At 39.2% G+C, this 26,627-nt stretch overlaps 1 protein-coding gene across 1 annotated transcript; it reads left to right on the top strand.

Moving 5' to 3' along the window:
- The first annotated feature begins 33 nt into the window (after positions 1 to 33).
- On the top strand, positions 34 to 26,079 carry aimp1a (aminoacyl tRNA synthetase complex interacting multifunctional protein 1a). Its single transcript, XM_086295550.1, has 7 exons — positions 34 to 322; positions 11,239 to 11,366; positions 12,421 to 12,534; positions 14,193 to 14,360; positions 18,879 to 19,084; positions 21,660 to 21,828; positions 25,792 to 26,079. Coding segments are annotated over exons 1-7 (954 nt in total). The 5' UTR covers positions 34 to 320; the 3' UTR covers positions 25,959 to 26,079.
- The last annotated feature ends 548 nt before the right edge of the window (positions 26,080 to 26,627 follow it).

Below are 26,627 nucleotides of genomic sequence, written 5' to 3'. Positions count from 1 at the left end.
ACAGAAAAGTCACTGAAGAGTAGTTTTATATGTACTTTTCCTGTTTGTGGTCTATTTTTTTTTATCTGTTAATTATACACAGGCAATTGCCGAGACAACTTTAAGGCTTCCCTAATGTCCGAGCCATAGAACATATGGCTAGCGACAGCAAACTAGCTAACTGCACCTGCTTCCTATCCGTATGCTGCTGCGATCTACACAGTGGGGCCTGAACTGGCGAATCTGCGGCTGCCTGTTTGCTAGCTCCGTTAGCAAGGAGGGATAGCAGCTGTCACGCTCCCCAGTTGAAATCGTGCTGGGTTTGCTGCCGCTCAGAGTTCATGTAAGTTTAAAAAGGCTCTGTGCTATATTTTCTGTTTCAACCCACCATTGTTGTATTTTTTATTGTCAATGATGTCTAACCCGCGCTTATACTAAGTAGCTTAACTACACGAGAGCTAGCCTAAAGTGGAGTTTATTCCCAAGTTGGTCGAGAAAACTGTATTGTAGCTTACCTCCTAACTGATGCAACGTTAGCTCATGTTAAGCGCACAATAGTGAGCTGTCACGAATACACAGTTAATCCAAATATAGGAATAAACACACCAAAGTGTCTTAACATTTTCATTTTGTTGTAATGCTGGTGACCTTTACTGTTCTAACACGGCAGCCATGGTTTTATTTTCATTATTTTACCTTTTTCTTAAATCTGTAAAGTGAATTTAACTTTATATACACACACACACACATACATACATACATACATACATACATACATACATACAAATAGTGGGATTAAAAAAATCTTCACAATAAGAAAAATAATTTTTGAGTTATCATATTAAACCCTTAAATGTATGGGGCATTTGAGATATATGGGACTTTTGAAATTCAGATCATTGCTTGTATTACATCGTTATTTTCTGTAGCATATTAATAGTAACAAAACCAAAGCAATACAGGATTAGTTTATGATCATGTTACAATGTAATGGTCTTGATTTTGATTGGTTTTGTAATTCTTGAATATTAATGTGAGCTAAATTTACTCTTAGCCTATCACAGTTTGCCGGCCTTTATCATACCCATGCTTAGACAACTGCTGCAGGATAACTGTCATTGTTCACATACTTTCATGCATACTTTTCTTTTATGTGAAAGGTTTAAAATGTGCATCTGTGAATGTTCTCGAGGGCAAATTTAACACATTGTTGTAGTCATGAAACTGGGGTATTACAGCAAATACATTTATCACCTGATGTACGCTGGCCCAAAGACACATTTTCCCCAGAATTTAAGCCATTTAGTCAATTAAGAATTGGAAAGTCTAGAACCCCCATATGTTTTCTGTTATTATTCATATTCATTTGTCTCTGGGCTAGCCACTGGGAATTAAGCTGGCAGAAATCTTTGTTACGTGCTCAGCTCAGTGGGACCCCAACGCGCATGCTCTATGAGCCAAAATTGCAGAAATGTGGAGAACATCTGGGTACCTCATGGAGGAAGCTTGGATGCCTTTTTGGATCACTGAGCAACTTTTATTCAAGTTTAAGAACCGTGAACTGTGTTGTCTCTGGTATCCAGTTCTCATTTAGGCCTGTATGATACAGAAAAATATCTTATAACTATCATTTTTTTCATATCAGTTGTATATTAATGTGTAAATATGTAAAATTTAACAAACTTTTAAATATAAACAAAAGAAAACATAACAAAAGACATATTCACTCTGTTGTAGTCCACTTTGTCTCCCACAAAGGATTGCAGTAGTGTCCCACTGAAGTGGGAAGTGAGGCTCATGCATGGATCAGATATGTGACTTTACCATTTAACTACAAATTTGATGTGGTAGTGAAGTATGACACCATTGTCTCTCTACACTCTATGTACAGCTGGGAAAGTGTCGCTTGAGAGAGATGTTATGTCCATGAATTTGGACGTTGGATGGGTCAGTTAGCTGCTTAAATCTGATGTTTTTAAATATCCTTACTGACATCATGTCTTGTCATGGCGTTATCTGCCTTTGTGGGAGCATGGTTTTGACACAGTTTGCAGTGCACCCAGTTCTGCTTCTTTTTCAGACTTTTAATGGCCAAAATATCTCCACACTATCAAGTTACTTTGACATTTTAGCCATGTCGTCTTGCTTTGAACCTCTGGCTGTGTCCATTGGGTTGTCACTCGAGTTTTCCTTAATGTTATCTCCCTCATGCTTAATTTATGGTGCTGCGATTATGTCCGTTTGTGTACATATTTTCTTACGGAAAGCCAGTAGAGAAGGGCTTTCAACCAATGCAAATGTGCTCAGTGCCGTCAATTGAATGCTGAGTGGTTGACAAGTCTGCAGGAACAGGCGAGGGAGTGACACTGTCTAAGACAGCACGAAAACTAAAGACAGTGGCTGGAGTGGACACTTTTCATTGTCTTTAACACTCTGTTTGTCTTCAGCTCTGGCTCAAGGACCAACAACACGAACAAGAGTAGGCTATAGACTAGTTGTACCACATATTTTCGACACTGCACCATTTGACAACAGATGCTCTCTGCAGGTAAATGAACAGCCCGTAGCTGTATACGGACTGCCAACGTAGTAACACTGCTGGACCATAATTTCTTTTTCACACTCCTAACATACTGGTGTGCACGACTCCAGTAGCCTAAACATTAGTACATATGCTGCTGCGAGGAGCTTCTCCTAATATGACATCGCTCTAACTCTATTCCAGCCACACCATTGCTGTTCTCACTGGCATTGGCATTTTGTGTTGTCTGTCAAATTATAGAATGAGTTCTGTTGACTATTTATTGACCATGTCCCATATTGCTATTGAAAAAAGTTATTTCACAATTTTCTATTTTTATCCTTTTATCGCTTAGGCCTGTTCAACTTAATACATCCATGGTGGAAATACAGCCTAATCAGATGACACCAGGGAACATGATGCACTCACAATATATAGACGAGCTCCATTATATCTTTTCTAACAATGTGATTGTCAGTGTCCAGAGAAGCAGTTCTGTGCCAGAATGTTTCTAGTGGTGCAAAAGTTTATCTTTAAACTTTTCTGCGAATGTTGCTCCAACTTGTGATGCACTGATGCATCGTGAAATGTAGTGTTAGGGCATTTGCAATGTCAGAAGAGCAGTTTTGGGTGACTCTGGTTTCTAAGTTAGAGTTTTAAAAAAGTCGCTTAAAGTAGCTTAAAGTTGGAGCGCTTTTGTGTTACTTCTGCCAGCCTAGATTGGTATGGCATACTTTTTTTTTTTTTCAAGATAACTTTAACCGTTTCCACACATAAACAGCAACTCGTAAATTTATCATTTTTTTTATTTCCACTGCTTAGAGCAATGGTCTGTGAGAAGACAAATGTCCACATTGGTTTGCTCTGCCCTTCCAGCTGCAGTGCGTGGAGAATTTACATTACTGTGGACATCATATCTTAGCCATGCCACAATAAAAGCCACTTAGTGTACTCCTAGTGCCAGTCCCAAGCTCAGATAATTGGAAAGGGTTGAGTCAGGAAGGGGTGATAAAGGGCACCATTAGAAATGAGCGTTAGAACTCTAACTCTAAGAAATTGCAGGGCAGCAGAAAGGAGGTGGAGGAAAAATAAAAATACTATCAACCATCAAATATTTTGCGAGCAACTTAAAATGTACAATAATACATTAAGGAACTCAAGAAATTCATACTTCGCCAAAATAATCAGTAATAACAAAAATAATCCCAAGGTCCTCTTTTCCACCATAGATCACTTATTTAACCCTGATTTTAACAGCTCCCAAAGAACCCCCACAGACTCACTCTGTGAGCAGTTTGCAGACCACTTCAGGGGAAAAATCAGCGCCATCAGATCTGCTATTTTATCTAATCGCGATATGTTTGTAAACACATCTGATGGCTCGATTGTACCTGAGGAGACACTGGACAGCTTTGTCCTGGTTAATGCTGAGAACCTTCAGAAAGTTTTCTCCACAGTGAGACCCACCACATGTCTTTTAGATCCAATCCCTTCTTCACTCTTTAAAACACTTTATGGATTTTTTGAGGCTGAGCTTTTATACATGATGAATTGCTCTCTTCAGTTGGGTGTCTTCCCTGCTGCCTTTAAAACGGCAGTGGTGAGGCCCCTTCTGAAGAAGAGCAATTTGGATTGTAATGATTTTAATAACTACAGACCTGTATCCAACTTACCATTTTTAAGTAAAATCTTAGAAAAACTTGTTTTTACTCAGATTACTGATTTTCTCAATGATAGACAGATCCTGGAGATATTCCAGTCTGGATTTAGGGTGAACCACAGCACAGAGACGGCTCTCCTAAAGGTTTTAAATGATCTTAGATGTAACTGGGACTCCCAAAAGCTCTCAGTCCTGGTGCTACTGGATCTAAGCGCAGCCTTTGATACAGTAGACCACGCTATTCTTTTAAACAGACTGAAACACATGGTGGGCCTCTCTGGTGCTGTACATAACTGGTTCACTTCCTATCTCTCTGACAGAACTTTTATGGTGAGTATGGATACATGCTCCTCTAAGATCCATAGAATGACATGTGGTGTGCCTCAAGGGTCGGTTTTAGGCCCTGTACTTTTTAATTTGTATATGCTCCCTCTCGGCAGTGTCATCAGGAGGCATGGAGTGAACTTCCACAGTTACGCTGATGACACGCAGCTGTACATCTCTGTGTCTCCTGATGACACCAGACCAATGGATGCCCTTTTTAACTGTATCTTAGATATACGATCTTGGATGGCAGAAAACTTTTTACAGCTTAACCAGGACAAAACCGAAGTTTTAATCGTCGGTCCCGAGGCTCAGAGAGAGAAACTCTTGTCTAAATTACAGGCATTTTCACTATGTCCTTCGCTACAAGTGAAAAACCTGGGTGTTATTTTTGACTCTGAGCTTGGTTTTATCCCACATGTTAAACATGTAACCAAAATTGGATTTTATCATCTAAAAAATATAGCCAGAGTCCGCCCTATTCTCTCTCGGGCCAACACGGAGATGCTGATGCTTTTATTACCAGTCGCATTGATTACTGTAATGCCCTGCTCTCTGGTCTTCCTAAGAAGAATATTTCAACTTTACAACTTTTGCAAAACTCGGCAGCTCGTGTGCTGACGAAGACCAGAGGGCGGGCCCACATTACACCGGTTTTAGAATCGCTGCATTGGCTCCCCGTGTGTTTCAGGATCGATTTTAAAGTTATTTTATTGGTTTTTAAATGTCTTAATGGTCTTGGGCCTTCTTATCTCTCAGATCTGCTTTTACCATACGAACCCTCGCGGACCCTGAGGTCCTCTGGTACTGGCCTTTTAATTGTCCCTAAAGTCAGGACACATACTCACGGAGAGGCAGCTTTTCAGTGGTATGGTCCTCGTCTGTGGAACAGCCTGCCGGAGGAGCTCAGGGCCGCAGAGAACGTACATGTTTTTAAGAACGGCTCAAGACCCACCTTTTTAATTTAGCTTTTACTTAGCGTTTATTTATTTTATGCTTATTTATTCTATCCTGTTATTCTATTATTAATTTAGACTTTACCTAATATTTATTGATTTTATTCTTATTCATTTTTTAATCTTCTTACTCTATTTATATTTATATTGTATCCTGTTCTTATTTATTTTATCATTTTACCCTGTATATATCCTATTGTGTCATATCTCCAGTGTTTCCTCAGAGGGCGCTCTCTGCACCGGGGCTGTGATCGACTGTGGCTGCTGGGTCTCTGGGGGTCCTCTCAGCCTGGCTGGGGGGCTCCTTGGCCTCCCTCCTGCTGTGTGCCCAGCCTGGAGGCTGCGGTCTGTGACCGGCTCCCGGTGCAGACGGCTCCCTGTTATAGTGTTTCCTCACTTGGCTCATGCGAGCCCAGCCCAATTTTTACTCTTTAAGTGTGTGTGTGTGTGGTGTGTGTGTGGTGTGTGTGTGTGTGTGTGTGTGTGTGTGTGTGTGTGTGTGTGTGTGTGTGTGTGTGTGTGGGGGGGGGGATATGTGTGTATTCACATCATTTATGTTAGTGTGGGGAGTGAGTTGGAGGGTGGGGTGGGCTGCTTTTAACTATGTAAAGCACTTTGTGCTACATTTTTTTTTTTTTTTTTGTATGAAAAGTGCTTTATAAATAAAGATTGATTGATTGATATATTTCTAAGCATGTCCTTTATTATTATAATAATAATAATAATAATAATAATGTATATAAACTATACATTATTATTATTTTTTATAAAGGGAAAGATTAGAAATGAGTATATCTGAGGGACAACTCAACATCACCCACTGTCTCAGATCTTTCTTTTAAAGGGACATTTTCATAAAATCATCCAATATAAAAGAAAATGCTGTTCTGGAATAAACCATCAAATTTGTGCATATTTTAGTAAATGAGATTCATTCTAAACTGACAGGTTTGTGCAATCTGCATATCATCTGCATACTGCCCCACCTCGATTACTCTATATAAGGAAAGTTGTTTGCCTCCAGGTATAGTGGAGAAACTGGTCATGATATTGCAAGATAGAAACCTGCACCTATAAGGCAGGGAAAAAGTCAGATTTAAGAAACTCAGGCTGAAATAATGGAGCTTCTGAATATTGCAGCACTCAGTGTGGCTTAAGTGAGGAAAAAGTTTGGGCATCAAATATGATATAAAAAAAAGACTAGCACACTACAAGAACACAATATCATATTTGGCATAATACCAAGAAAGTAAACATAGTACACGTATTGTCTGATTGATGTTGTACCCAAATAGATTCATATCACATACGCAGGGGAATGATGAAATTAACATAAACACTCGTATGAATGATTTATGTACAGATTTTTGAGTACCCATTGTTAGTAAATGGGGACCAATGGATCTGCATTGATTAAAAACCAATAGTGTGAGAGAATACACAGAATTTTAATTTTCTTTATGTAATCAGTTAATCAGTCAGTCTTTTTTAATTATCTCATAAGGTGTAAAGCTTTTGACAAAATGTATATTTGAAAATGCATAATCTGCTATAGGGCTGCACGATTTTGCATAAAATGAGAATCACGATTTTTTTTTTATTAGAATTGAGATCACGATTCTCTCACGATTTTCTTTTCCAGTATAAATATTTATTGCACTTATTCACTGCACATCAACTTCGTAACAGTTGAGACTGAACATAAAAACAATAAATAAACATAAAAACAATAAATGTCTCACATTTTGTCGTTGCCGCAAAATGTTGTACTGCTTGTAATTCCGTCTCCACCGTTGCTCGACACTGCGTGTATAGAGCAGGTAGTGCAACAATAGAAAATAGTTGCAGGACAGCACTGTGTAGCGTTTGTCTAGGGTGTTGATCATTTTCCTAAATCCCTCGTTTTGAACAGTGTTGATGGGAGCCATATCTTTGGTCAGGTGATAAGTGATAGCCTCCGTAGTTTCTTTGCCTGCGGGAGTTCGACGGGTATGGGGAAGCGCTGTATAAGGTTCCCATTATTGATGTTTGGGTGGTTGACCGGGACGGATTTTCTCCTGTCACTTTCTTGGCCTTTACAGCTTCCTCATCTCTCAGGTGCTCTCCGTTGTTTTTTCAATGCCAGCTGACTTCTGTATCACGTGGTATAAGGCTCCGCCTTTGTCATTTGTTGAGCAGGAAGAGTGAGTGCTTGTTTTCATGCAGCTTATGTCCCAGATCAAAATGCGGTACAATTGTCATCTTTTTCTTTTTTAGATCGTTGTCACTTGGAAATGAGAACGCACATAAGTATGAATTGAGATCGTGATTTTCTAACGACTAATTGTGCAGCCCTAATCTGATATAATATACAATGATTGAAGCATTGACAATAGTGGAAAGCCTTAGTATTTCTGTATTGCCATGCTTTCAGTTGATCTCTTCTTCTGGGCAAAATTCATTTCAAACTTTCTCACAATACAATTATTGCCGAGATTTTTTGTGTTTAAAAAAATACATAGAAATCACTATTTAGGGCAAATATGAGGAAGATGATTGCATTTGTCTTCATAACCAGTAGCTGCATCTGGTGCTAAAGAGTTTTACATCTTCATGGTGTCTTTTATTCTAAAATCTGTAGGGCCTTCCAGTTCCTTCAGATGGTGCTGCCACACTGCACTCTTCTTTTAATCACAATGTTCAGGTTGGCAGACAGGTAAGGAAGTATCCTCCCACAGTCAATTTCAACTGTGGGAATGAACCATGAAAAGAGGAAACGTTTGTATCCATACTGGTGTGCTCACACACCAACACCATACCACAGAAAAATGGTGGTTAAATGATAGATTTACATATGTGATTCAAACCGCCTGTGCTGCCTGTGTCTGTGCAGTAATAGCTTTGATATTTTCATTTAAGAGTGGGTGTACAAGCAATATGTGCATCTTTAATAAGATACAAGTGCACATAGCTGGAAGTGCTTGTAACTTGTTAAATACATGTATTTGCGAAACAGAAGGAGAATTGAAGCTTTTGTAATTATGTCAGGTGGATAAGTGAGACTGCGTTGCAGGTAATAGCTCACTTCACTCTTTTTCTTTTTTGTTTTTTTTTTCTAAATCGATAACGCATTTCAGTGTAATATCCGTCGCTCCAGCGCCTTGATGCTGCATGCGGTACCTCTGCCTCAGGATACATTTTCAGAGGTTATCCAAATGAGATCTGCCTTTTTGTGGCTCTTGTTATTACTCTACCACTGGTCCTGTTTAAATCAATTCAGTTTCTCAAAAAAACAACGCTTTGATCCTTGATTTTATCAACTCCAGCTTTTTAGTGTTTCTAATTTCCTCATCCCCCAACATTTTGTTTTCATCCTGGGCCAGCTGTTGTTTTCCAGTGCCTCCCTGTAATATGTGTAAGACATTTTCTTCTTCATGCCTCAGCCTTGTAAAAATCCTTCTTTTCCTCTTTCCTCAAGAAGTAATTTGCCAAGCGCAACATTATAAAGGAATATTAGGATAAACAAGCTTAGTATCATTTTATCCAGTCTGGCTTGGAACGTGTCAAGTATTTATTACTTGTTCCTCTCTCTCGGTCAGCATACCTTGTGGATAGAGCTCAAAGACTCTAGACAACAGAGTAAAAAGCCCATCAAAATCACATTAGGACTTGGTTTATACTCAGTGACGCTGTACTTTATAGAAAACATGTGAAAGTGATTGTTCTTTTTGACATATTGCTATCAGGCAATCAGCACATTATATAAGATTTATGCATTATTTATAATTATTAATAAACATGTTCTAACTCTGCCACAGCATTATATTATGATACATTACACAGAAAGTACAATGGAGTGCCCTTTTGTCCTGCGCAGAAGATCTGCGGCACAAACCACCTTTGAAATTGCAATGTTCTGTTTTTGTTGAGACTGTCTGAGACCTGTTGACTTAACTCTGTGGTCATTTTGGAAGCTGTAGTTTGCGGTAAAGTTGTACTGGAAAGCAAACCAGTAATTCAAACAGGTCTTTGTTGATGTTTAGCATGGTACTACTACTACTTTAAGGGTGTACTCACACTAGACACTTTTGATTTGCTCCCTGCCTAAGCATCAATGTCCCCTTGTACCACTCCAATACTGGCTTGTGCTATATTTGCCATTAATCTGTGCCTGATTGCACTTCAGTTTATCTTTGTTTGTTTTCATACTCCATACATACTCCTGTTCAGTACCTTTAAATTGAGCTCTGGTTTGTTTTTCTCCTTTGTGCAGTTCATATTTTGTAAGGTGCACTCTATATTTGCAATCGGACCAAAGCAATATCCCCAGACTTTTTGGGCGAAGTGGTCTTAGCTGAGTTCCAAACAAACTCCAGAGTGGTTCATTTAAGATGAAATTGTGATTCAACCTTAAGCCAAACCAACTACCAGGTGTATGTTACAGACTTGAGCTAAACGCCTTTCCATAACTATGTATGCTTTGCATTTGGGGTGGCTGTGACTCAGGAGTTGGAGCAGGTGATTTACTTATTGCAAGATTGATGGTTCAATCTCTGGCTGCTCCAGTTTGCCCAGAGTTTTCTTGCACGGTGCATTCACTGGCGTTTAAATGTGTGTGAATGTGTTCCTGAATGGGTAAATGAGACATGTCGTGTAAAGCACTTGGAGTGTGGGTGCTATGTAAGAATCAGTCCATTAACCATTGGGAGATGCAGCAAAGTACCATAAACCGCTTATTTGTTTTGAAAAGTGCTATACAATTAAAGTTTTTTGCCCTGTCCCAGTGTTGTCAATAAGTGGGCTGAACAATCTTATGTGGTTTGTAGAAATGCAGGAAAATTGGTTTTCTTTGAGTTTACTTGCAGTTTCTTCTGTGTGAAAAGAAACCAAGGCACTTAAAACAGTTAAGTGTACAAATATATCAACTGATTGAGAGCAGAGTAAATGAACTATAGGTGTGCAAACTCTTCCCTCTTTCATACATTTATGCTTTTGAGAATTGCACTTGCACAACGCAGTGAGATCCATTATTTTATGACATTTTGCAGCCTAATTAAAGCAGTTTTTGGAAGTAGTGGCACGCTGTCCTGTCCTTATGGGTATGGCTAGCAGGACACTACATGCGTCTCAGGGCCAAGTTACACTTGTCAAACAAACTGGAATTTAGGAGTCAAATGTGCTCAGTCACAGTGTTGTGAGTACACCGTGATATACCTGTATTCTTACTTTGACCCACTAACTTTTATAGTGTGAACAATGTTGGAGTGGTTAACACATCTGCCGAACATGCAAAAGACCCCTGATTTTAGACCAGAAGGAGGCAGAAACCCAGCCTCGGGGTGTCTCAAGCTAGTGTACTCACAGAGTTGGTTCCAAGCCTGGATAAAAGGGAGGGTTGACTCAGGAAAAGGCATCCCACGTCAAATTTGAGGATCCAGCTGCTGTAGCAACCCCTTAAAAAATAAAGGAGTAATGTGTAGTAGCCAAAAGGTTGAGGTACTTGACCCTAAGTTACTCAGCAGTGCGTCCATGCAGTCTGAACCCAAGTGAAAACACTTGGGTAGAAAAAGCACAGAAAATTTTGCTTGTATGAATTGGTGTGAAGGGGTGAATAAGTCAAGTTTTATAAAGTCCTTTGAGTGCTCAGAGTAGAAAAGAGCAATATAAGAACCGTTTGTTAATCACTTCCTGCAGAGCTAACATGTATAATATTGAATTACAGCAATCTCAGGATGCTGGCTGCCCTCAGTATTCACCAGAAGTCGTCATATTGCATTTGTGTTTTTGACTGTATTCTTGTTGTTTTGTTTTTGTTTTAGGTTTTTAGTCCGCTCATTGATCAAAATGAGTCACAACCCTTTGTTGAGGCTGGAGCAGCGGGCAGCTGAGGCCGATCAGCTCATTGAGTACCTCAAACAGCAAGTCCAGCTACTGAAGGAGAAAGCCAGTAAGATACGCTCATACACTTTTGTTTAAAGAAATTTCTCAGCTACTTTACATATGTAAGGATTTATGTTTATGTTTGTTTTACATTCAGTTTTTCCGTTATTTATTACACGTACTTGCAATAAAAAAAAATAAAAATAAAAAAAGCTTTTAAATAGTTTCAGCTTTTTAGGGAAATATATTTCCACATTTAGCCTCTCCAACAATGATGTTCTGGGCAAACAAAAACATTGGGCACTGCCATGCCTAAATGCTAATACCAGTATTTGGGGTGGTAAATTATTGCATACTGGTTGATAATCAGAAATCAGAAATCAGAATGGGTTTATTGCCAGATGTTGAGGTTTACAACATTAGGAAATTGCTGCGGTGCTTCAGTGCAGACAATAAGAATTAAAGTGCTATGTAGAAAGAAAGATATGTGCATGAGATATACATGAGATATATACATGAGAATAAGAATTATGAGTGCTACGTAGAAAGATATATACATGAGTGCAGGTGGTGATCAGTGCCAAACATGAAATGATGCAGTTACACAGCGTAGGGTCATGTGTTAGTGGCGGGGACAATCATGTGGTTATTGTTCATGTGTCCAACAGCAGAGGGGAAGAAACTGTTCTTGTGGCGAGAGGTTCTGGTGCGAATGGACCGGAGCCTCCTGCCTGAGGGGAGCAGGTCAAACAGACTGTGTCCAGGGTGATAATGAAGTTTGTTTGATTTTCTAATTTGTTTAGATTGGCTACATGCAAAAAGTCCCTGCACATGCCACTCCAGTGCCATTAACCTGTAATAAATAATAAAATGTTGCATTTCTTTTTTGCATTTCTCCTTTGTTATTCTCATGAAATAAACAACGTTTTGGGTGGATGCAGATGTTTACAAGAAACGTCGAATGAGCATTACATTTTTTCTCTTCTGTTAACTCATAGGTGCTGCATTTATTTATAAGGTTTGCCATAAATGTACAGTCTCAAAACTGTGAAACTCTATGTTAATTTTGTGGGGATTTTACATTCAATTGTGTGCTGACTAGTAACAAGAATTTACTGCAGTTCTCCAGGCCAGCGTCAGAGAGGAGAAGAAACTGATGGTGGAAAATGCCAAATTAAAGAACGACATAGAGGAACTTAAAAAGCAGCTGCTGGAGAAAGAAAAGAGAAGAGGAGGTATGTTGACTTTTTGTTCCCGGCAAGGCTTCCATCACAGATTAAATGTTTGTCTTCAAAAAGATTGATGTTGTTATCCTTTATATCTAGTTTTTGAAGCAATTGTGAGCACCGCCTGACCATTTGATGTTAGTTGTTGCTCATTAGAGCGTTTGTTTGGTTTGTGCTATCAATGATAACATCTTGTGCATTCTCGCCTTAGCCTATTATAACCAGCTCTTTTTTTTGGGGGGGGGGGGGGTAATAAAACAACCATACTGCTTCAAAAACTCCCCGTTATATTGTGGGAATAACATGTGTGTCAGCCATTGCACTTATGACATATATTGACATTGAGAGGTAAACAGCTGAGGCCATTTAATGCTTTCCAGAAAAAAGATGCAGGAATAAAAGAGGGCTGGAAGAAATAAGTAATTTATCCTTGCTCAAAAAGCTGGATATGTTTTGGAGAGTCGAAAGATTGTGTTCCAATAAACTCAAGACAATGTTTTTCCACACAGTATATATGATTGTGATGTTTAGCTTTGGGGTTTCTTGTCGATGGCTTTAAGGTGACTGAAAATGGCTCAATCAAAACGTGGATAAATATAAAGGTTATTGAAAGTCAAAGAAATTCCTCAGCTTTGGATATCTGCCTGCAGCGGAGTTATGTTTTCAGTGCCTTTTGTCTGTTTGTTTTGTTCTGTCAATGAGATTACACAAAATCTACCAAGCTAACTTTAATGAAGCTCAGTGAAGAGGTTAGGAATGACCAAAGGAAGAACGTGTTCAATCCTGATGAATTGATTGAAAATGCTCATGTGAAGAAGGATTTCAATGAGAAACTCAGCATATTGCAGAAAAATAAATGTCAGCCTGAAAACCAGATTTCTAAAATTTATTATGAAATGTGAATGATATGCAGATAATTACCAAGGCGTCTAGAAAGGTTACATTTCAGGTAATCGCGCACACATTTTTTTTCTTGGTATTGATATTTCACTCAGGGATTGTATCTTATGTAATATTTTGATAGAGAAAGGGAAAATTGGTTTAAATGTGGAAAAAACCTAGAGAGGAAACTTAATGGGAATGTTAAGAGTTTTAGAGGTTGTTGCCTGTAATTCCAAGGTAAACCGGAAAGGTCCTGATCTCAGGTCCCAACATAGAATTAAGGTAATTAAAAGCATTATGGTGACGGTGGTGTGCCTGCAGACCGATGTTTGTCAGACATAGACACTGGATTTTGTAGGAATTCAAACATCAGGCGCCTGAAATGAGGGGTTACTTGTTCCTACAGAGTTATTGTCGGACATTGTTCCCCGCTTTATGGTTCCTTTTCCTTGTTTCCATCAACTTGGACACTGTGATTTTCCCATCAAAACAGTTTGCATCAGGAGAGCAATCCTCCCACTGGGTGTGTAAATAAAGCACCCCCCTATATCATTTCATCATATTATGTTGATGCAACCAGCTCTGTGCATGAAAAGGGTCAACCAAGAAGTTGTGTATGTGAAGTTTGAATATTCTCTGTTTTGTTCCAGTGCAGCTTTGTGTTCGTTCATTCATTCACATCGGATTTGGGAAACATGGAGTGCGTTCAGATCAGCCACAGAAAAAATGAGTCAATTATTAATCATGTACATTTTACTAATATTTTGCATCTGTTCTTTCTGTAGTGCTTGATGTTCCCATGCCATCAAGTGCCACCACTGTCGAGTGCAATTCAAAGCCCACTCCTCCTAAACCCTCTGGTCCAGCGCCTTCTGGTTCAGCACCATCTGTTGCTGCCGTCAAGGACATCTCTCCTAAAGATGAGGCTAAAAAGAAGAAGCCTGAGAAAAAAGGTAAAAGGAAAAAGATCAGCAGATGTCAAGCTGGCTCAACTATTTAAGTTGCTTTAGCTCATCTGCAGTTGCTGGACATGTGCAAGCTGCTTTGCAGCCCACCTCCACCCATCCATCCATTTTCTTTCACATGTCTAATTCAGGGGCTGGAACCTATACCAGCTGTCATAGGGCGAAAAGCCAGGTACACCTGCACAGATCACTAGTCTATCCCAGGGCTAACATAGAAAGACTGATCATATAAAAGACCCTCATATTGTTCACCCTCATATTCAAATCTATGGCCAATTTGTAATCACCATTTAACCTTACGCCATGCATAAGTTTTTGGACTGTGGGAGGAAGCTGGAGTACCTGGCGAGAACCCACGCAAGCACAGGTAGAACATAAAAACACCACATAGAAAGGCCTCAGGTGGGATTTGAACCTAGGACCTTGTGGCCGCGAGGCAAACCTGGTAACCAACAAACATCTTTCTCTATGTAAATGTCTAATATCAAGTGAAAATGAGAATTATCTGCACATGTGGTCTGTTTTTATGCCTTAATGGTTCCACAAAGCACTTTACAGTATGTTCCCTACTGGCCCATTCATGCACACACTGACACGTCAGGTACAACTGGATGCAAACCAACTTGTCAAAGGACTTTTATTACGTAGTTGGGTCTGGGATCACTCCCATTAGTGGACAACCCACTCTACCACCTGTTCCATGGCTGCCTCATCGCCACAGCCTGTTAATGGATCCAGGATTTCAGGCTCCGCAGGACAATATCCAGTGACGTTTGATTTGTTTGGAATTTGTAAACCACATATATGACAAGTCGTCTTTGTGCAATGTCACAGCTAATTGGATCTAATTTGAGCGTAATTTAATGTTAATGTTTCATTGATGTGCATCATTTGTGTACTTTATTATGAAGTTAAACTGTTTTACGTTTATGACAAGTTTACAGTACAAAACAAGAAAATCCATGCCATAAACCTGGATTAATTAGCAGTAAAACAAATATTTATTCTTGTTTCAGGAAATCTTGTTTGACCTAATTGCGAGGGCTGCAGCATACACACAGGCAAGAGTCAGCTCTGGGTTTGTTTATGAGGTTACTATTTAAAAAGACACTGACAAATTCATTGGAGCTTCTGGCTTTTCTCACATCCAGAACTGTTCATAAAAATGGTGACTTGGTCTTTACTTCATTCAAACACTTATCTATATAAGCTCATGTGCAGCTTTGGAGGAGTTTAAGTAATGTTACATGACTGTCCTGTCCTCACAGTAGAGAAACAATAACATGGTGTAAAAGCGATGAATTTAAATTAAATGCAGGTTGCAATTTCAATGCTTAAGAGCTAGTTTGGCCTTTGAGGAATGATAGAAGACTGAGATGATTTCATCACAGCATGGTGAAGGAAAGCTGCTTGACCTCTAGAAAGTAGCATTCAGTGGCACTTTTCGTAAACCAAACTTGGGTATTGATATTGTCAGTAGGTCAAAATATGTCCTCTGTAATCCTGCAAGTATGTGAAAAATATCCCCTCGCCAAAATTATTTCCGAAGTAAAGGAATTTGCAACACAGCTTTTCCAAACATCTTGGTTTTATTTTGGATGCTTACATTATTTTACTTTGCACATAGAAACAAAATGATTTCAGCCTACAGTTGTCTGTTGTAGTTTTAAACTACAGGGAGTGCAGAATTATTAGGCAAGTTGTATTTTTGAGGAATAATTTTATTATTGAACAACAACCATGTTCTCAATGAACCCAAAAAACTCATTCATATCAAAGCTGAATGTTTTTGGAAGTAGTTTTTAGTTTGTTTTTAGTTTTAGCTATTTTAGGGGGATATCTGTGTGTGCAGGTGGCTATTACTGTGCATAATTATTAGGCAACTTAACAAAAAACAAATATATACCCATTTCAATTATTTATTTTTACCAGTGAAACCAATATAACATCTTCACATTCACAAATATATACATTTCTGACATACAAAAACAAATCAGCGACCAATATAGCCACCTTTCTTTGCAAGGACACTCAAAAGCCTGCCATCCATGGATTCTGTCAGTGTTTTGATCTGTTCACCATCAACATTGCGTGCAGCAGCAACCACAGCCTCCCAGACACTGTTCAGAGAGGTGTACTGTTTTCCCTCCTTGTAAATCTCACATTTGATGATGGACCACAGGTTTTCAATGGGGTTCAGATCAGGTGAACAAGGTGGCCATGTCATTAGTTTTTCTTCTTTTATACCCTTTCTTGCCAGCCACGCTGTGGAGTACTTGGACGCGTGTGATGGAGCATTGTCCTGCATGAAAATCGTGTTTTTCTTGAAGGATGCAGACTTCTTCCTGTATCACTGCTTGAAGAAGGTGTCTTCCAGAAACTGGCAGTAGGACTGGGAGTTGAGCTTGACTCCATCCTCAACCCGAAAAGGCCCCACAAGCTCATCTTTCATGATACCAGCCCAAACCAGTACTCCACCTCCACCTTGCTGGCGTCTGAGTCGGACTGGAGCTCTCTGCCCTTTACCAATCCAGCCACGGGCCCATCCATCTGGCCCATCAAGACTCACTCTCATTTCATCAGTCCATAAAACCTTAGAAAAATCAGTCTTGAGATATTTCTTGGCCCAGTCTTGACGTTTCAGCTTGTGTGTCTTGTTCAGTGGTGGTCGTCTTTCAGCCTTTCTTACCTTGGCCATGTCTCTGAGTATTGCACACCTTGTGCTTTTGGGCACTCCGGTGATGTTGCAGCTCTGAAATATGGCCAAACTGGTGGCAAGTGGCATCTTGGCAGCTGCACGCTTGACTTTTCTCAGTTCATGGGCAGTTATTTTGCGCCTTGGTTTTTCCACACGCTTCTTGCGACCCTGTTGACTATTTTGAATGAAACGCTTGATTGTTCGATGATCACGCTTCAGAAGCTTTGCAATTTTGAGACTGCTGCATCCCTCTGCAAGATATCTCACTATTTTTGACTTTTCTGAGCCTGTCAAGTCCTTCTTTTGACCCATTTTGCCAAAGGAAAGGACGTTGCCTAATAATTATGCACACCTGATATAGGGTGTTGATGTCATTAGACCACACCCCTTCTCATTACAGAGATGCACATCACCTAATATGCTTAATTGGTAGTAGGCTTTCGAGCCTATACAGCTTGGAGTAAGACAACATGCATGAAGAGGATGATGTGGATACTCATTTGCCTAATAATTCTGCACTCCCTGTAGTGTCACACACGTCTCCTGAGCAATGCCAGCCCATTCTTCTTTGGCGAATCTCTTAAACTCCTCCAGATTTGATGTTCCTTTGGCACGGACCTTGATCTTAAGTTCACCCCACAGCTTTTCAATGAGATTCAAGCCAGGGCTTTGTGCAGGCCTGTTAATACCATTCACGTTGGTCTTCTGGAGGTAGTTCTTCACCAGGAACCACATTTGTTTTGGGTTGTTGTCGTGTTGGAAGACCAATTACAACCCAGACATAGTTGTGCTGCTGACTGCTCAAGGTTTTCTTTGAAAATCTTCACATATCCTTCTTTCTTAGTGATTCCTTCCAGTTTGACAAGATTCCCAGATCCAGACATGTGAAGTGTCACCACGGCATAATATTCCCACCGTTGTGTCACAGTGTGGAGGCGGTGTTTTTTTCTATGCCTTTTCCTTTTTCTCTATATAAACCTAAACTGATTCCTTTTGTTTTTGGCTTGATGTTTCATCAGATGACAGCTTGAACCCTTGAAGTCTTTTATACTGTATGTTATTGGAGGATTAACCCTCAGTTTTAACTTGATTTTTAAGTATCACAAAGTTAAAGTTCATCGCTGCACAGCAGTTTGTTATTTTATGGCTAAATAGATATTGTCTGTTTTACCTTTTTGTGACTTGTCATCTTATGTGCAGCACTTTGTGTTTCTGTCTAGAAAGGTGCTATATAAATACAATTTTATTTTTTATTTATTTATTTATTTAATAAAAGGGTCTGTTTTTCAGCAGGGTAAATAATATCGGCACCGGTCATTTTTGGTTTTTTTATTAATATTATTCTGTTTTTGTGTGCAAATAGAAACTATTTATGCTTTGTAAAGAAAACTGCTATGTTTAGAAATGTTATTTCATTGGGGGGCTAATAATTTTGTCCTCATCTATATGGTTCACACTTTGTGGCGTCTGACTTCATTTCCTTCTATGGAAATGGAAACATACATTGGTGATATTGTTTCAGCTATGGTTTGTTTTCTGCAAGATTCCATGGGAAGTCACCAGTTGGCTGAAAATATTCTCAATGCTTTTAAATAAATATTTCCTGTCATATTATTCACATTTATTATAATACCATGAAAACTGTGACAGATGTGTTTCTTCAGCAGATGTTTCTTTTAATACATGATGAGTAGCTACTGACTGACTTTCCTTTTAAAAGCATTTTTGGCACTGAAATGTGCAATTTTAAATTAAACCATGTTCCTGTACACTCTTAGCGTGAATTTATTTATTTATTATTTCTGCAGGAGAGAAAGCTGAGAAGAAACAGGCTGCCCCCAGCCAAGAGGATGCCAAGGTGGATGTGTCTCGTCTGGACCTGCGTATCGGCCGTATAATCACAGCAGAGAAGCACCCGGACGCTGACAGTCTGTATGTGGAGCAGGTTGATGTGGGAGAGGCTGCCCCCAGAACAGTGGTCAGCGGACTGGTCAAGCACATACCTCTGGACCAGGTACAGTATTACTCCTTCAGACAAGATAAAAGTTTTCCTGTTATAAATAAGATTAGAGAAAATACGCATTTATGTTAAAGTTTAAGGGGTTTTATTTGCTTACAAATTATTTCGATTTGTTTCATTACAGATACTAGAGATGGACCGATCCGATATTACGTATCGGTATCGGTCCGATACTGACCTAAATTACTGGATCGGATATCGGAGAAAAATAAAAAATGTAATCCGATCCATTAAATATCACGAAAGCACCTCACAAAACTTGCAACACGCCGTAACTCACCTCAGAACGTTAGCAGTCGGAGCAGTATGCATCACGTGATAGAGCGGCTGTGGCATGCGGGACCTGTCGGTGGTCTGGATAGCATGTGGAGCTTCGCTAGCAACCCAGCATTTCATCTCCGACAAAGTTATCCCGAGAGAAGTAAAGCAAGTGTGTAAGTCCATCTCTGAATGTTTGTAAAGCATTCCCACGTTAAGCTTAACAAGCGACTGCCTCTCGCTCTCCGGCTGCTACTTCAATCGTGAAACTGCTTAAATGATCAGCTGATCGGCTTTTCTGTCGCGAGTCCGTGTCTCTTGTTTGTTTTTGGCCCACTTTGCACCAGAAAGAGGAAACCAGCGGCTGAACAACAGCAGAACGTTTAAGCTTGATCAGCTGTTGTTAGAATTTATTTAATATTACTTTCTACTCGAGGATCTTTTTCTACGTAGCTGACGCTGGTAACTGTGCAGGGGCAGATCTAGCAAAGTTTAGCCAGGGGGGCCGATAGGGCATGAACAGGGAAAAGGGGGCACAAAGACATACTTTTCTTTCTTATTCTCATTTAAAATGTCGAGCTTTTAATAAATAATTATCTGACACCCAAAGTTTTAATTTGATGTAAAATGAATAGAAGTCAATTACTGTATATAGTGACTATTAAGTCTAATATATACCCTAGTAAGCTATAGTACTTTTTACTTTGGGAAGGTACCATCTGTGCAGTCTGCAATTTTGTTGAAGAAAGATGTTGAATCTATTTAATATTTCTTGAAAAATAATTGATTTCTGTGCATTTTTTTTCACACTGCATCAAATTAAGGTTGATTACGTCGATTAAGCATCATGAGGTGGCGCGTGAGGGGTGGTTCCTTATTTTTTATTTATTTCTTTTTGTTGTTGCTGGGAGTTGGAACCCTATTAGTTAGGTTGCTTAATATTTGCGCTAAGTACTCTTTAAAATACCAGAATAGGGAGGATGGTGTAGGTCTAAGTTTATTAGATTGATCAGTATTGCTGAACTATGAAATATTTTTTTTGTATACAGGTATAACAGAATAGCTTTGGTGTAGTTGTTGTTTTAAACTTGAGTATGAACTTGCAGACTTGCAAAATGCAGCAAGATATTTTAAAAAACAGTTTTGTTGATTAAAAAACACTATATCGGATTCATATCGGTATCGGCAGATATCCAAATTTATGATATCGGTATCGGTATCGGACATAAAAAAGTGGTATCGTGCCATCTCTAACAGATACTAAAGTAAAATGTTTATTAGAATTTTATTAGATAAACAAAGGTACAACAAACAACGAAATCCGACATGTCGAAATATCTTATTACTCTAGAAGTAGAACATGATGGAAAATTTTCAAATTAATTTTGCATAATGTGTGGTGTTAGTTACACTAAAATAAAAGCAAGTATTGAAAAACGGAAACAGACTGACGGGCTCATCGGCTGCATCTTAAATTGAACTCACAGCTGGCTACAGCAAAATAATGTATTAAAATCTCTTTTTTATTATTGCAAAAGTACAACAGTGAAAGTTTCTGTGTGCACTTCACTGGACCTGCAGCGTCTCGTCCACTCTGCTCCACCTCAGTTTGCAGCCAATCACGTACTAAACTTTGTTTGATTCAGCCTCTGTGCTCCAGATTTGACTCCTTATTTGCTCGGATTAGCTCTCCACACTCTGGATTCTCTTCTCAGCTCAGCTACAATTGACCAGTCTATTATGGAAATGCTGTTTTATAACATTTCTGTACTTTCTCCAGCTTTCTAAAACTCCAGAGACATGAATCAAAAAACTAAATGCAACAGCACAATGAGTTATTTTTACATTGATATAGCAGACCTTATTATTGTAGGATCTTTACCTTATAATGTAAAGCAGATTGAGGCAACTGCTGCTATGATAAATTAAGTTGAATTGAATTTACTAAAAGGTGTCCTACATTTTTTTTTAGAAAAAGGTCTTATTTTCTTAGATCTGGGATGCATCATCTCATCAAAATCCTTTTTTTTTTTTTCTTTCTTTCTTTCTTCTTAGCTTTTAGGGAAACTGTCTTCTTTTAAATCGTGGTAAACCTCAGAGGTCTCCTGGGTTTTTGCTTCCTTTGGTTATTGAAATGAGGCAAAGAGACCATAAAGCCTTGGATGCAGTCATTTCGAATTAGAGCATTGGAATTAGCATTATTGTTTCTGATGTATTATGAAATTCTCAGTCCTGTCCTCAAACAAATCAAATTCCTTTCAACCAAAGGAATTGGATATAATTTGTTTTTCCTCTTTCTCTTTGTATGCAGATGCAGAACCGCATGGCAGTCCTGCTGTGCAACCTGAAGCCAGCCAAGATGAGAGGAGTAGTGTCCCAGGCTATGGTCATGTGCGCCAGCTCGCCGGATAAGGTTGAAATTCTTGATCCTCCTAGCGGAGCAGTGCCGGGTGACAGAGTTACTTTCCAGGGCTTTCCAGGTACGGTTACTCTCGTCACTTTAATTTACCTGCACAAAAGAATATGCCGACCCATCAGAATTGAGGATTTTATCTTTAAACTATTTCCAGACAAGCAAGCACCAGGGATCACTCGCTGATTACCAGTGATAGTCACTGACATTTAGTTTGAAAAAATTTCCCAGACTCGTATCCACAAAATGACTCTGTGTTTGGGAATTGAAGGGTGTCGCTGAACCCTTTCACTGCCAGAAACAACATGGCGGTTTGAGCACTCATTCCTATGAAGACACTAATCACAATTTGTTTTTAGACCCCACTGAAAGCTCTCATTAGCTGACCCCTCGTTTCTGTTTGGTGGTAGCTAAATGGCCTGTGACTGCTGCTTCGGCAGGCTAATCAACACTCCCTGCTAGCAGCGTAACGTGATCTTTTTTTATTGTCAGTTGAAAAGGTAATTACCTTGTTAAGCCCAAAGGATATAAATGAGTTTAGAGAAGAGAACACACGACCCCCAGTTCCTATCTATTAACTAATCAGCAAGACCATGTAGGAGTCAGGTTCCTTTCCTCTGAAGTTTCCCAAACACTTTCCAGGATATATGACCTGAAACGGCAGAAGAAGAAAAAAAGCCATCACAAAATACATTTGCAAAGCTGAATATGATGAAGGGGTTCACAATAACAATATTGGGAGTTCACTTTTTTGAAATGAGATATAATCAGCCTCAGTCTATGGTCCAAGAAAGGGTATTAGGCTACGTTCACACTGCAGGTCTTGATGCTCAATTTTGATTTTTTGATCAAATCCGATTCTTTTTGTCTGCTTGTTCACACTACAAATAAAATGTGACAGCAAACGCGCTCTAGAGTGAACCCTCAAAGCGGCCCGCATGCGCAAAAGAAGACGTCATACACAACGCGCTCAGTTTAGACCCAGACCAAACAGTATTGTTCGACTGATCACAATTAATACAAAGACTTGTTTCGGACTTTACGTTTCCCAATTTTGCTTTATTTTGTTATTTACATATGGCCTAATAATTATCCTTATTGCTGTTTTAGAGAAGAGCGGTGCTTCAAGGATAGTTGCAGATTTCTGTCAGAATCTGCAGATTATACAGTACAAATAAAATGTTCACGTTTCTGCAACGTTGTCTTCCCAACAGTTTCACTAACATCTACACGGGATGGCCAGGAAGCGTTCGCGATGTCTTCTCGGGTGCTTCTCCAGAGCTGATAATTGCCGTCTGTCTTGTGTCAGTGACGTAAAAGCCGGATTTAATGCGACATGACCGTTCAAACAGCAGTCACTTTCTAAAACATCAGATATGTATCGGACTCAGTACCACATACGAAAGTGACCCAGATCGGTCAAAAAAGTCAGAATTGATGTGCTTTCGCCTGCAGTGTGAACGTAGTCTTAGAGGTAACAGACACTAAATACTGCAACATGCACGGGATGTGAACATGAATGGGTGTCTTTCTCTAGCGCTGTAATTGGCGTCCTGAAGGGAGGGGCAGAACTTGACACTGACAAAAAAATTTAAAAAGGAAATGTATATACAGGAAAAATCTTTAGTTTTTCATCTTTGGTGAGTTTAAAATCGCAAAGTCATTGGTGCATATTCACAACTCTACTGCCTGCTTGACTAGTGCAAACGGGTTTGTGTTGTTTTGAGCTTTTTTAATTGACACTAAACGGAAACATGCAGACACCCTCCGGAAATAAAATGACACAAAATTGAAAAGAAGAAATATTTTTTAAAAATCTGAGACTTTAAAAAAAATAAATAAATAAAATTAAGAAAAAAGAAAATATAAAGAACTATAATAACTCTTGCCTCAAGTGCAGCAGGCCACATGCATCCGCACAGGCTTTCAGCTGTACCACTTGAAAAGCGTTCTTATTCATCGTGTCCTCTTTTTAACCAGAACATTTTTATGGATGCTACATTAAGAGTCCTGTTCTAACCATCCTCTAAAATGTGGTTAATAAGAAAACAAAAGGAGTGGAGAACGGGAAAAGATGGGATTGGGATTTTTTTTTTTTTTTTTTTTTTGTAATAACGTTTTGTTAAAAAAGTCAGGGAAGTTTTTAAAATACAGTGAAACAAAGGTGAAAAATAAAGCTGTCCTTTATTTTCCTCCTATCAAAACTCTTATAGCAGAGTTTCAGTTGAAGACAAACGACTCCTGGTGTTGGTAGATGGTTGGCAATTGTTAACATTTCCCCCAACTAATGGGACCCAGTACTTCTGCTTGAACTTAAGAATGTACACAAGTGGCTCATCAAAACCTCTTTCACGCTTCTGATCAAAAACTGATTGTTGCCACTCTTGGGTTGTAAACCAACAGAAATTGCTGCCCTGAGAAATGAAACTCATTTGTGTCCTCATAGCACGAAATGGTTGTGTAGAGTGGAAAAAGTCATCACCAGACAGAAGTCAGCCAGTACCGGCTATAAATCTTCCTCAAATGCCAAGCAACATCAAAAACAAGGGCATCATAAAATGAGAACCTCACCTAATTGTTTCCCTTGGATTCATATTTTGATTCTGAGAAATTCGGTTTAGATGTTTTGAATTACAAGACCAAATGGCCTTTTTCAAAAAGCGGATGCTCTAATAGCACATGACATAAAGTCAAACCATTCACAATTCATGTGGTAGACATAAAATAAGGATTAGCTGGATAAATCATGAAAATACATATTGTTGGTCAGTTGCTCACACTTTCATGGTTTCAAGGTCTCCAGGGCCCGTTTTTATATTCATAAACGAACCCTCATAATCTCAGAGAAATGTGCTTGCTTATTATTTGTATATGCAACCACAGAAACCCTGTATTTTGTATTAGCAAAAGTAGACTTACTTTAATAACAGAACCCTCTGTATGTTTCAGGAAAGGTGTCAGCTGAATGATAATAGCTTTTGAAAAAAACAATTATGAAGTTCTTTGTTTTGTTTTCGTGTCATCGTTGCCGTCTTCAGGGCCAATCTGGCATCTTTTGAGTAACAGCTGGTGTGTAATGCCACATAGGAGACAGTATAAAAGATGGATTACCACAGCAACTTGGTGAAGTCCCATTTAAAGGCCTAAAGCTGAGCGTTTTTGCTGTAGCTTTCTTGATGTTTTGAGATGTGAGGAAAGAGGGTTGGATCCGACTGTTAAACCACAGATTCATTTGGTAACTTTCTGACTTCTAATGGCTTGTGATTGACAAGCCGCTCAGCATAACCGCTTCTTTTTCTCTGGCTTTAATAATGACCAAACTTAAGACTCAGTCACTTTTATTCATTATTTATTATTCATATTTATTCTCACTCCAAGCTCTGCACAAGATTCTCAATGTACTCAGACATAGTTTATGCATACGAATGGAAAAATAAAAGATTTGATCTTTATCCATCTTTATTTAGCATTTCTGGAGGGGGCTTGAAAAAATGGAAATACCAGTTTAGCCCATAATGTGTTCTGAGTTCTCAGAACGTGGGAATCAAGTGCCCTTTTTCCATGGACTCCTGTAGGCAGTTTTTTGCAATCGGAGAGGGTTGCTTCGGGCTCGCCTTTACAAAAGATGCAGATTTAAGCCAATTCTGATTTGTCTTCATCATTCCTCAGGGTAAATTCATTTGTTTTCAACTTTATATGTGCTCATTAAGCAGTGCAGAGGCCAACATGTTCTTACTTGGATACAATAAAGCTCCTGGATAATGGGTTTTGACAGAAAGTGTGGGTCTTCACACATTTTTCTCCCGTTTTGGATCAACCTTTAAAGCTGACATGAGCAATCACGTTTAGAAGTGATTAGATGGGTCACAGTTTGCAACAGCTTTAACCCATCTGGTTATAAGGGATACCTAAAAATCAAATGCAAAGAGTTGGAACATCACAATAAAAACATAAACTCGTAGTGTTGGAGAATGTCCTTCACATGAGCAGAGAATAAAAGGTGAAGTCTAATATTTTCTTTTGATTGCAGGTGAACCTGATAAAGAGCTAAACCCCAAGAAGAAGGTGTGGGAGCAGGTGCAGCCAGACCTGCGCACTGACGACCAGTGCGTCGCAACCTACAAGGGAGCTGCGTTTGAAGTCGCTGGTAAAGGAGTGTGCAAAGCTCAAACAATGAGCAACAGTGGAATCAAGTAAACTAACAGAGCTGCTAGAGAAAAAAACCCTCAGTGTTTACTTTGCAATCATCTTCAGTGATGGATGGTGGAAATGGAAGTAAATGCTTTGAAGATGTTCAATAAAGGGGATTTGAAAAGTCCTACGAGTCTGTCCTTTGACTTTCAGGTCTTTTCTTTTTTTAATGCCTGAACTAGACACAGTCATGGTCTATAAAGTGTAATCAATATTGTTGTGTTTATGGTTTAATTCTCCAGGTTTTGTCTTCCCCCAGGCACATTAGCTTGATTGTGCTTTGATTTTGCGGATGTAACTCTACCAAACTGGACTCCAACTAGTTTTGAGCATTTTAATGAGCTGGAAAGGAAATGGGGATGTTATACTGCAAAACCTCAACATATATCAGCTGCTTAAGCGTCTTTCAGAGGCTACCTAAATGGATCTCAGCCCTGGCATTTTAATCTAATGGTCCACTATTATTAGCTCCACCGTTGCCGGTGCCCTGTGCTTTGTTTATTGCCGTCTTGAAAGTCTACCTTCCACCAGAAATTTCCGTCTTCCCAAAAGAAACAGAGCTCTGCATCAGAGCCTTTAATGTTACATCAACAGTAATTAAGGCCATCCACACTACAGAAACATCTGTCATGTTTTTAATGCAGGCCACCACAGTCTGAGTCCTATTCTCAAGCA

Source organism: Aulonocara sp. 'chitande type north' Nkhata Bay, linkage group LG6, assembly GCF_057382095.1.
Source record: "Aulonocara sp. 'chitande type north' Nkhata Bay isolate Kocher_YH1m ecotype deep benthic linkage group LG6, A_spYH_male_GT1.1, whole genome shotgun sequence".
NCBI lineage: Eukaryota > Metazoa > Chordata > Actinopteri > Cichliformes > Cichlidae > Aulonocara > Aulonocara sp. 'chitande type north' Nkhata Bay.
The sequence above is the reverse complement of the archived record's forward strand: the minus strand, read 5'-3'. Positions and strand labels throughout refer to the sequence as shown.

Excerpts from the sequence above, each read along its gene's own strand:
- aimp1a (XM_086295550.1), top strand. Across the intron at positions 14,361-18,878 it reads GAAGAAGCCTGAGAAAAAAG|GAGAGAAAGCTGAGAAGAAA; the intron begins GTAAAAGGAAAA and ends TTATTTCTGCAG. Across the intron at positions 19,085-21,659 it reads AGCACATACCTCTGGACCAG|ATGCAGAACCGCATGGCAGT; the intron begins GTACAGTATTAC and ends CTTTGTATGCAG.